The sequence below is a fragment of the Adiantum capillus-veneris genome, chromosome 25, assembly GCF_014529385.1.
Source record: "Adiantum capillus-veneris isolate H3 chromosome 25, ASM1452938v2, whole genome shotgun sequence".
In the NCBI taxonomy this organism is placed as follows: Eukaryota; Viridiplantae; Streptophyta; class Polypodiopsida; order Polypodiales; family Pteridaceae; genus Adiantum; species Adiantum capillus-veneris.
The window spans coordinates 28,036,763-28,049,220 of record NC_140955.1 but is presented as its reverse complement, the minus strand read 5'-3'; the positions used below and the strand labels follow the sequence as shown (position 1 = coordinate 28,049,220).

The 12,458-nt window shown below is 47.7% G+C and overlaps 1 protein-coding gene across 5 annotated transcripts in view; it reads left to right on the top strand.

The window, feature by feature from the left end:
* Positions 1 to 12,458, top strand: part of LOC147424622 (Nucleoporin interacting component (Nup93/Nic96-like) family protein) — a 146,819-nt gene that overhangs the window by 103,403 nt on the left and 30,958 nt on the right. For all 5 annotated transcript variants that reach the window (XR_015186501.1, XR_015186500.1, XM_086500771.1 and 2 more), the window contains exons 11-13: positions 99 to 185; positions 1,087 to 1,980; positions 2,060 to 2,241. Coding sequence is in view for 3 of the 5 variants with exons in the window: in XM_086500771.1 (XP_086356897.1) it covers positions 99 to 185; positions 1,087 to 1,980; positions 2,060 to 2,241 (1,163 nt within the window). In the remaining 2 variants the exon portion in view is untranslated. The remainder of the gene's footprint in view (positions 1 to 98; positions 186 to 1,086; positions 1,981 to 2,059; positions 2,242 to 12,458) is intronic.

Sequence of the window (12,458 nt, the reverse complement as noted above, 5' to 3'; positions counted from 1 at the left end):
TTGTGTCATATCCCAATTGATACGAAATCTCACACAAGATGCTAAGAAACTTCATTCTTTCCATGAATTGTTTTGCTAACTGTTCTTTCCTTGGGCAGATATTTTTTTGCTTGCGTACTGGTTATTACAAAGAAGCCAAGGAGATAGCCGAGTCCTCTAGAGCTAGCAGAACATTTGCTTCTCAGGTAAATCCGCTGTTTGTGTTGCTTCCTGCAGCACTCTTTTCTAGTTTAATTGAATGCTATGACTCTGTGCTTGTGGAATATGTTGATTGGGATAGCTGGGCATTTTATGATTTGCTTGTCATTTTGCACTTTCTTTGTTGTTCTCTTGGTTTTAATTGTTCGAAAGCTGACTACTTGTCAGCTTCGGAAGGAACTGTATGTAATATCTATCAAAAATAATGTTTCTTTTTTAGCTGTTTTAGTTGAAGAATCTTTGGCATTTTTGAAAGACTAAATTTTGTCAGTTCTAGAGGATCACGTTTTTTCAGATTGGGACACAATCTTTGAGCATGCTGCTCCATATTTTTAAAACATTGAAGCCCTCAAATCATTAAGTCGGACAGTATTTGGTAACTTAACTATCCCAGTTGTTCATTAGGGTTGAATGTCCAATGCCATTTTCTGCTAAACAATGTTAGGGAATACTTTTAATAACGTTCGTTATCAAACCTTGTTGTAAAGCAGGGAGATGAATATTTTTAGAACAATATAAGATCATTGTTTGACACTAAGTGTGTGCTGAAGATGTCTTTCTAGTTTCAGTTTTCCATACCAGTACCTCTATTTCAAAATTCAGAACATTCTGATGTATATATGGCTATGAGGAGGTACGAGATGTACTCCTAATATTGAGTTTTTCTCATCAACATTTCTATTTCAGAACACTATGAGTATACAGTATGATGTTAGCCTTGATCGCATCTAGGGTTACCTTTGGCTACTCAAATTATAAGGATTGTGCAACAGTAAGGGCACAAATTTTTAAGCACAGGGATGTAGATTCCATTATTGTACATTTCTCTGCAATGTTTCCAATGTGATTTGTAACTGGTCTGTTGCTCAAGACATCAATCATTTTCAGCTTTCAGAATGGATATCCACTCAAGGCTTAGTATCTGGATTAACTGTGGAGGCAGCAATTGAAGAGTGTGACCGGATGATGAGGGCTGGAGAAAGGCCAGGGCGAGCAGGCACTGATAAATACAAGCTCCTGGTTTATGTTATTGTTTCCGGAAGCAGACAGCTTATGGATAAGCTGCTAAGGGAAACCCCATCGCTTTTTAATACTATTGAGGACTTCTTGTGGTTTAACCTTGCGGTTGCAAGAGACGGAAGCTCTACCTCTTCTCACAGCTCAAGTGTTGGAGTTCAGTGGTACACTATTGAAGATCTACAATCGTATCTCTTAAAGTTTGAACCTTCTTACTACACAAGAAATGGTAGAGACCCTCTTGTTTATCCCTATGTTCTTTTTCTGAGTCTTCAGCTACATGCAGCTGTGTCCTATTTGGTAAATGAATCAGGAGACAATAAGATAGATGCAGTGCACATAGCCATAGCAATTGCTGATAAGGGGGTGCTTGTGACGGAAACCAGTAGTGCCCAGACCCCTGGGTCAATGGATAGTGTCGCAGAGATTGCTGGCATTATTCGTTATTATGGCTTGTCATACAAGCGGCAGGGAAATCTACCTCTGGCTCTTGAGTATTATGCTCAAGCAGCAGCGGCTATGGGTGGTGGTGTAACCTCATGGAATGGTCAGACAAGTATCCACCTCTCAAGGCAATTGCAGATGATGCTCAAACAGCTACTCTCAGAGATCCTGCTCAGTGATGGTGGTGTACACCTGCTTCTTGGTGTATTTGGCACAGGTTCTGAAGGTTCTCTGAAAAGATTTTTTCCAGATTCTCAAGTACAACAGCGCTTTCTGTTTGATGTTGCATACCAATGCCAAGAGTCGGGCCAATATGAGAAGGTTGAATTCCACTATATCTGCAAGAGTTCAGATAAATTTTGGATGACGGTAATGGTTAATTTCTGTGTGACTTATGCAGGCCATTGAGCTTTTAAAACGTGTTGGTGCATTTGCCTCTGCACTGGATATAGTCAATAGCCGTCTTTCTGAGGCCATTAATACAACAGCAATGGGGCGAATAGATGGGGAAACAAGAGCTGCAGGACTTGTACTGGCTGGAAACAGTATCATTGAGTCAACCAGACTGTATGATGCTGCCAGGTATGTGATGTCAATTTAATTTCTTTATAAGAAGAAGTACTTTCTTCAGCCACGAATTACGTGTTGCTTTTTATAGCCCAAAAGCACTCATATCTTTTGAACGGGGCTCCTTGATGACAGGCTGACCTGAGCATCCTCAAGGACCCATACTACTTAGTAATACAATTTCATTTTCTCTCTCTCTCTCTCTCTCTCTCTCTCTCTCTCTCTCTCTCTCTCTCTCTCATAGGTCGTTATGGCCTTTTGAGGACTTTAGTATAACATTTCATTTTATTTCTACCCCTCTCCCCCCCCCCCCCCCCCCCCCCTCCTTCACTTTGTTTTCGAGGCGCGCGCACACACACACACACACACACACACACACACACACACACACACACACAGCTGAACATATTGAGGGCACCGGGCCACACCGCCTCGCGCTCCGCCACTCGTCGCGATCGCCGCCAGTGTAGGTGCACATGTACATCCAGTGCCGCGCCCGCTGCTAGAGTGGGTGCACACGCGCATCTAACCCTCTTGCAGACGGCGATCAAACATGAGGAAGACGAACGAAAAAGCCGACCCCCTAGAGGATGCCATTTGAAAATGCAAAGAGGAAATGACGGAGACCATTACCAAGATGAACCGCAATCTCTGGGGTACAATAAACATGCTCGAAGGACGCGTGTTGATCCAAGAGAGCAAGATAAGCACGCTGGAAGACCGAGTGACGACCCAAGAGGAAGAGATCATGTCACTCAAGAAAGATCTCGCCGAAGCACGATCAAGAAACATACTGGAAGAGGGCGAACTGCAACCCTCAGTAATCGAAGAAATCAACACGATCAAGGAGCAAGTACGGGCCATCCAAGAGGGAGAAGAGTAGCACAAAGAAATGACGACTTCTTGGGTGGATGTTCTTACCAAAACTCAAGAGAAGGGAGACGAAGCCGAGAAATGGATCAAGGTGGCCAAGAAAGGGAAAGGCAAGGAGATAACGCCCACGTCCACATCCAGCAACATCATTAATCAGACACTTGAGGAGGAGCAGAGGAGAAGGGTGCGCGCTTTACATGTGAGAATTTGCGGTCTTAAAGACAAAGGCAATGTGGACGATGTCACGAGGACGTGGCAATTGCTAACCTTAGGTGTTGGTTTCATGCCAATGATTTTTGTTTTATTTTTGAGACCCTCTTTTTGAAGTTGCAAACGGTCGGACATTGTATGGCCAATGTGAACGGTAGTTTCACCCGCAGACGGGAAGTTGGTCGGCACTGGAATTCGTATAGTAAGAGGATGTCTAGGCTCAGAGCAAGATCATACAGGTCCCCCCCGTCGCACTTAGCAAGTTGGTGGATACTAGGAAGTGAACTCAATCAAGGCATAAAGTCAAGGTGGGATCACCAACAGAAAGTATCCGACAGTTGGGTCATATTGCACTTTTGGATGCGGTCCCAATGAGGATAGATGGTTAGAAGACCAGCGGGAGCCCGACGGAAGCATCTCCTAAAAATTAGGGAACTGCTATTTTGGGCCGTGAAATGTGTTCGCGTCATTATCTTCGGTATGACCAAGGGAACATTTTAGTACTCTGTTGCAAAGTCAACTGATGCACCAGTTGAGAGATTTTTAAGCAGGAAACCCAATGCGGGGAAATTGCATGTATGAGTGCCAAGTGGCACTTTGTGGTCAATTTACCAAGTTTGGGAGAACAGAACCCGTAACTGACTTTTGAGAGCAGTTTTGGAGGCTGTTAACTTGGATTTTCAGCCATTTCTCTCCATTTTTGAGCTTCCCATGAGTTTGCCTAGGTCCAAGGAGCTCATTTTCAGCATTGGAAGGCATCAGATGCGTGTTTACAGGGCTGTTTTGCTGCGTTTTCAGCGATACGCAGGTTTTGGCAGCCATGGAAATCTTCTCCTTTTTGCATCTATTTGTTCATAGATGCATTACAGGTCAAGGGCAGAAGAGAGGGCGCTCGATTTATGCTGGGGGGATGCTTCATTGAGAGCCTGTCACAGGTTAAGAGCTATGGAGTGCTTCCTTTCGCTCTCATGTACAGTGTGGTGCTAGGAGTGATGCCCTGCACACTACACACTGCTCTCTCTCTCCCCTACGTGCAATTATGTGATGCCCCACAAGAGGGCTACTCATTTGACTGATGTACAGTTGTGTGGGTTCATGCTTTTGTGCTGAGGCAAGAGCCTCCTTGAGCAGGAACAGGGGTAGCTAACTGTTGCTCCAAAGCAGGCACTGGTGAGGGTCATAACCTCACCGTACAGGTGCAAAATCAGTGCTGTGTATGCGCTGTAATTTGACTGTTTTTCAGCCATACGGACGCCAGGATCATTGGGAATCGTGCCCCACTGGCAAAGGACAGTTAGGGGACTGTTTGGGGCTGAAAACAGGGCAAAAACCAGTAAATACAGCGTGCTGAATTTACTATTTTTGGACAGGAATCAGAGGGTATACGACAGTGCAAGCGAGTTCCAGCAGGGGAATTGGTTTCGCACAAGTTTTGGGGCTGTTATGTTGCCGAAATTTGGCCAAATCAAATGGTATCTAGGTGGATACACGTGAAGGATTCCCAGGACCTTACCTTGTAATTTACCCTCCTAAAGAATAAAGAAATACCGAAAGGGGCGCCAATTTTGGGGCCTACAGGTTGTCCGCGTCTGCTCGGAGCATTCTAGCTTCCGAGCCGTGTGTGTATTCAAGTGTTAACTCCCGTCGCAGGTTCTCTTTGCTAAGTGCTCTGTGTGTGTGTTTAAAGTAAAGAATTTCGGGTGAAAGCCAACGCCTACCGCCCTACGGGCCGGTTACAGACGAAGAAGTAAAAGAACTCACAGCCTTGATGGGGATTCATGAGCCGACGCACACAAGGGCATGGAGAGTGGGCAACATAAAGAAAAATGGAAGCAGTGGAGAAACCTCAAAAGAAAGAGCACTCATCCTCCGTTTTCCCTCCATGGAAGCGAAGAAGTCCTTCTTGAAGAAAAGACCAACTCTTAAAGAGACTGGCATCTTTCTCGGGGATGATCTCACCCTCTCGCAGATCGCTCATATGCTGGAAGTAATGCCGGAGATTAGAGCGGCAAGGGAAAAAGGCAAGATCGCTTTTTATCATGACGGAAAAGTGGTAATACTAGAGCGACTCTCCACATGATGGTGCGAGACTTACGGGACCACACTCAAAGTAGCTGCCTGGAACTGCAATGGATCTATGCGTCTTGATGTGGGAGCTTTTGAGAATAGCTTTACTGGAAGAGACATCATCTTTTACTCTGAGACACACCAGGCCCGTGGGCAATCCATGCCACACATCAGTGGATACAGGTGGGAGACAGCCTACAGACAGGAGACACGCTCAGGGCATAGGGCTCGGGGGGAGTGGCAGTGTTATTTAGAGAGGATCTGCAGCCACTGATACACATAGCCCGCAGGGACGAGCAAGCTAGGTACATGTGGGTGAGACTAAAAGCAGAGACAGGCAGATACCTCTATCTAGCTATTTGCTACTTTCCCCCGAGTACATCAGTTTATGCATCACCCAGAGGACAGTCCCCTTTCTCTATTTTGGATCATGACATATGGGAGTTCTCTAGGGATGGTGACATCATCATCCTAGGGGACTTCAATGCTAGGATTGCCCATCACCAGGCAGTGTTCTATGATACTTCAAAGGAGATGCTAAGAGAGCTAGATGTAGCAGAGACGGGCCTTTCCAGACTATCACACGATGTGGAATATACTGAGTATGGGCGACGCCTGATAGACATGGGCACTGCACATGGATTGGCCATCTTGAACGGCCTACAAAGATATCCTGCTGGCGGGAGGTTTTACATGCTTCCCACATTGACATGGAGCTAGCACTGTGGACTATGTCATGGCACAGCCGAATCTCATCTCTAGTATCCAGGATCTCACAGTTGGGCCCAGACCGGTCGGGGTGGCAATGGATCATGCTCTGGTGTCGATGACCATCTCCTTCCAGTTCAGTGTAGCACACAGGCCACGAGTAGCAGCCCCCACTCGCTACACATTCACACGGGAGACGGATTCTGTATACATGGACGGAATCTACAGACGCCTATGCACTGAGAACCCGGGGCGACCTCTGGAGGAGCTAACTACTATACTGACACAAACATTACATGAGGCAGCAGCAGCAGCATACCCACACACCAAGCCTGAGCAGAGCCGCCGATCAGGGAGCATGCCTCAGAACAGCTGGTACGACGAGGAGTGCCGCCAGACTAGAGCCAGACTTCAGAAGAAGGTGTTGATGGGGGACGTCACTCACAGACAGTCCCAGATTGACTTCCGACGCCTGGTGCGGCGGAAGAAGAGGGCTTTTTTGGCTCGACTCGAGCAGGATCTATATCAGCTATTCTTGAGTCAGGACTCGCGTGAGGTGTGGCGGCTCTTTCATGAGGCCCCCCCCCCCCCCCCGATTTCCTCCGCAGAGACCCGGGGTTAGTACGCATCATCTTTGTACACAGTATCTGGACAGCCGCCCCTCCCCGACCCCCCCGATCCATGCCCACACGCATGTGTCTTTTTCACCGTTGAGATGGTGAAGAAAGCTATTGACAGGATGAAGACTGGGAGAGCATATGATCATGACGGTCTAGTCGCTGAGCATTTCATGCATGCCAAAGACCTACTAGCAGAGCTTCTAGCAGTCATGTTTAACCGTGCCATGTGTGAGGGCCTACCGGACACTTGGAGCCTATCTACGATCGTACCTATCTTCAAATTAGGAGACCCCATGGAGCCTGGGAATTATCGCACTATTATGATTGGGCACACACTGGCACGGTTGTATGCATCCATTCTTGAGCAACAGCTGAGTAGATGGGCAGAGAGGGAGGGAATACGTGCAACTGGACAGGCAGGATTCAGGAGAGGTTTCTCTAGTCTTGACCATATCCTGACACTCAGGGCCATCATCGAGGAAGGCAGATCTCATGGGAGACGTATCTATTGTAGCTTTGTGGACTTCCGCAAAGCTTTCGACACAATACCCAGAGCTAGACTGATGCGCAGACTACAGGAAATGGGAGTACCCACAGAACTCATTTGGGGGACCATGGCATTGTACAGATCAGTAGTAGGGCATGTACGCACCCCGAAGGGACTTTCTACACCGGTTCACTCCACTATTGGGGTGAAGCAGGGCTGCCCACTCTCTCCTACTCTTTTCGGTATGTATGTGGATGAGATTTCTGACTTCATTGACACCGATGGAGATAAAGGGGCTCAATTGGCAGGGACATGGATTCCACTTTTGTTATATGCTGATGACATAGTGTTGATCTCCGAATCCCCAGAGGGAATGCAACGTCAACTGGATGCTTTGCATACGTTTGCCCACGAAAGTGGTGCGTCTGTCAACCTGGGTAAAACCAAGGTTATGGTGTTTAATACCAGCCCATAGTGGATCAGGAGGTCAGCACCTACATTCACATACGGCCAGGAGACTGTGGAGTACACAGACGCTTACACTTACCTTGGAGTGGTTTTCAGTAGACCTGCATTCTCACTCAGAAGATCAGCTGAGACCAGACTTACTAGAGCCCACGCAGCATTGGGTAGATTGGAAAGGATGTGTTCGCAGGTTCAGGTTCAGGAGCCCCGGACGAAGCTCAGGCTCTTTGACACCTTGGTGACTTCAGCATTTCTTTATGGAACCGAGATATGGAGACCTTCACTGGATCACTACGGGAGGCAGGGTCGCACAGACGGTTGGGGGAACATGGAGAAGCCTCTCGTCTCTATGATCTCGCGGCTCATTAGAGCCAAGGCATCGGTACCGCGAGCCATTATCCGAGCAGAGCTAGCGGCTGTCACAAGGACGTGGCAGTTATTAACCATGTCACAGAGATGTGGCAACTGCTAACCTTGGTTGTTGGTTTCTTTCCAATGGGGTTTATTTTATTTGTTTAAGACCCTCTTTTTGAAGTAGCAAACGGTCGGACATTGTATGGCCAATGTGAACGGTAGATTCACCCGCAGACGGGAAGGGGTCGGCACTGGAATTCGTATGGTAAGAGGATGTCTAGGCTCAGAGCAAGATCATATAGGTCCCCCCGTCGCACTTAGCAAGTTGGTGGATACTAGGAAGTGAACTCAATTAAGGCGTAAAGTCAAGGTGGGACTACCAACCAAAAGTATCCGACAGTTGGGCCACATTGCATTTTTGGATGTGGTCCCAATGAGGATAGATGGTCAGAAGACCAGTGGGAGCCCAACGGAAGCATCTCCTAAAATTTAGGGAACTGCTATTTTGGGCCACGAAATGTGTTCGCGTCATTACCTTCGGTATGACTAGGGGAACACTTTACAACTCTGCCGCGAAGTCAACTGACGCACCAGTTGAGATATTTTTAGCAGGGAAAGCCCAAACTCGGAAACTGGGCGACGTGTCAGCTTGTGAGCGATTCTGCCACTTTGGGAGGCAAAAACGAGCTGCATATCAACAAAGGGGGCGCCATTTTCAGCCACAGGCGGATTGCAACAGGTACAGAAGCTATGGAATGCTTACCTTGCCCTCTATTGCACAGTATGGTGACGGGAGTGATGCCCCACACGCTACATACTGCTCTCTTTCTCCCCTACGTGCAGTTATGTGATGCCCCACAAGAGGGCTACTCATTTGACGGATGTACAGTTGTGTGGGTTCATGCTTTTGTGCTGAGGCAAGAGCCTCCTTGAGCAGGAACAGGGGTAGCTAACTGCTGCTCCAAAGCAGGCACTGGTGAGGGTCATAACCTCACCGTACAGGTGCAAAATCAGCGCTGTGTATGCGCTGTAAATTCACTGTTTTTCAGCCATACGGACGCCAGGATCATTGGGAATCGTGCCCCACTGGCAAAGGACAGTTAGGGGACTGTTTGGGGCTGAAAACAGGGCAAAAACCAGTAAATACAGCGTGCTGAATTTACTGTTTTTGGACAGGAATCAGAGGGTATACGCCAGTGCAAGCGAGTTCCAGCAGGGGAATTGGTTTCGCGCAAGTTTTGGGGTTGTTATGCTGCCGAAATTTGGCCAAATCAAATGGTATCTAGGTGGATACACGTGAAGGATTCCCAGGACCTTACCTTGTAATTTACCCTCCTAAAGAATAAAGAAATACCGAAAGGGGCGCCAATTTTGGGGCCTACAGGTTGTCGGCGTCTGCTCGGAGCATTCTAGCTTCCGAGCCGTGTGTGTATTCAAGTGTTAACTCCCGTCGCAGGTTCTCTTTGCAAAGTGCTCTGTGTGTGTGTTTAAAGTAAAGAATTTCGGGTGAAAGCCAACGCCTACCGCCCTACGGGCCGGTTACATGGTTCCATTGCCGGGATCTCAATCACTTTTTCCTCAAAGAGTGAGCCTGGATTGTTCAGGGTAAAGACACACAGTGCAAGAACGCGGGGATTACACTATGGCGGACAAGGGGAAGGGAATTATGGAAGAGGGTTCCTCTCCAAAGGACAGGCAGAAGATTCCTATGGTTTTTGAGATTGGCGAGAGCTCACGGCCACGTCAGTCTGTACCTCCTGTCAACGTCAATGTCCCTCCAGTAGTACATGGCTTTATGACAGGGCAACTTGAGGATGATGCGTTTAAGACTCAGTTAGTTGCCGCGGTGAATGTCTTTTCGCAGCTGGTGCAGAATCCGAGGTTTATGGAATTCTTGCAAGCGCCACCAGTGCAACAGCAAAATAGGCAACCTACGCCGCGTACGGAGCTTGTTGAAGCTCAAGCCTAGGTACTTCATGAGGCGCAGGAGGAAAGGGAACACTCGCATGTTGCGGAGTCGGGGGCTCCAAAGCAGGTTTCTCCCGTGCTTGAACAGGTGGCTAGAACGCCTATTCCACAGGTTATGCCAGTTCAGCCCGCCACCTTTCAGAGCCAGCATGCTGTCTTGAATGGACAGGAAGCTGGATACCAGGCTATGCACTCAGTTTTTCCACCACCCACGGTACATCCTGGGTATTTCGGGGGTGGATCAGTGTTCCAAAGTATGGCTGGTTATGCGTCTGGAAGTCAGCCGTACATGCCAGGAACAGTGTTCGGGGGTATGCAAGGCATCATGCCAAACCCCATGTATGGTACTATCGGCATGCAGCAAGGTTTCCACGGCAACCAGGGCCAGTTTGGGGTGCCACAGGGTCATTTTGGCATGGCTGGTTTTTCTGGACAGCAGCCAGATATCGCACCTCTGACGCAAAATGTGAATGGCCAACACGTGCCGATCATGCCTAGTACAGTGCCCATGTTGCAGACCATTCCGTATGACAACTTGGGGGCACTAGAGAAGCCGAAGGCTTACAAAAGAAGGTGGTGCAGCAGTAAAGTTCAATACCTTTAGTGGTTTCGAGGACAAGACAAAGGCACTCACTTTCCTCCAGCAGTTTGATACAGCTTATGCGGGAGGGAATTTTACAGAGGCCTCGAAGGTTAGGAAAGCTGCCACTTTCTTAAAGGACAATGCGCTGACATGGTGGACGACATTGTTAATGCAAGGACAGGCACCCGCCACTTGGGTTTACTTCAAGCAAATGTTTGCATCTGCTTGGCTATCAAATGAATTTGAAGCCGACGTCTTGACAGATTGGCACCAGCTTACGGCAGCTTCGTGCAAGAGCTTGCTGGAGTACAATAGGAGGTTTTGTAAAGCATTACTCTCAGTGACCTCCTACAGATTTGTGCCATTGACAGAGCAGATAGAGAAGTATTGTTGTGGGCTGCCTAAAGGGCTTCGCGATTACTGTACAAAGAATAGAGTGGCTACCCTTATTCAGCTTATGGAAGTTGCGAACACTGGTCTTGCCTTGTTGAAAGGAGAGGACAGTGGATTTCCGAGCAATGATAAAGGAGGGCAGCAAAAGAAAAATTCAGCGAAGAAGCCCTTTGTGAAAACGGCTCCTGATGCGTCACAGGGGTCAGAACAGGCCACCAAAGACAAGGATTCAGCTGGGACTTCTGGAGCGCAGGCAAAGAAACAGAAAAGGAAGCCTTTTGTGCGCAAGTCGCTCGAGGAAAAGAAGGTCCTAATGGCTGAGAACAAATGCTTTATATGCGAGCAGCCTGGTCACTTTTCTATCAATTGTCCACAAAGGAAAAAGCCAGCTGACTCAGAGGATAAAGAAGACTAGAAAGGCAAGAAGCCTAAACCCACGGCAGGTTTAGTGCCAGACATGGTGGGTGACAGGCCCAGCACAGATGCCAGTGAGTTATGCAGGGCATGGGGTAAAGTTAGGGATCAGACGACACTCATCTTCTTTGATCCAGGTGCCAAAGCCAACTTTATCTCACCAGAGTTAGCTATGAAGCTGGGCATCAGAGCTGAAGAGATGGGGTACACAGCAGAGGCAGGGTTGGCATGTCCTGGCCACTCCGAGTGTGTTACTCCCATCATTGGAAAACTGCGTCTGCATATTCAGTCGTATGTGGACACTGAAGAGTTTTACATCATGCCGCTGGAAGGTTGTGACGCCTTGTTGGGGATCCCGTGGATGTTCCGAGTGCATGGAGTCTTGGATGCCTACAACAAAAAGATCACTGTACAGCATAGGGGCAAAACTCACATCTTGGATGTAAAGCTTAAAGGAGAGTCAGTCCCTATTGTATCTGCTTCTGCTATCATTTCTGTAATAAAGAATCATCTTTCTGTGTACTTGATTTTTGCACGTGATGTCTCAGATAGTGATCAGTCAAATTTATCTGTGTTAGATAAAGAAAGGTCAGCATTTTTGCAAAAGTTTAGTGACTGTTTTTCTGATTCATTACCGTCGCAATTGCCGCCAGAGAGACCTAAGGACCATCGGATAGATTTGGTGCCAGGGTGTAGCCCACCAAATAGACCTCCCTACAGGGTTAGTGCGGCGCAGCAGAAAGAGATTATGGGCCAGGTTGAGGAGTTATTAGAGAAGGGGCTGATTCAGCCTAGTTCTTCACCCTTTTGCTCCCCAGTGCTCCTAGTGCAGAAGAAGGATGGCTCATGGCGCATGTGTATTGATTACCGTGTGTTGAATAAGAATACCATCAAGAATAGGTTCCCTATTCCTCGCATTGATGATATTCTCGATCGTTTAGAGGGTGCTGCAATTTTCAGCAGGATAGACCTGAAGAGTGGGTACCATTAGATTCGTATAAGCCCAGAGGATGTGCACAAGACTGCGTTTAGAACGACATTTGGTCTTTATGAGTTTCTAGTGATGCCGTTTGGGCTAACAAATGCTCCT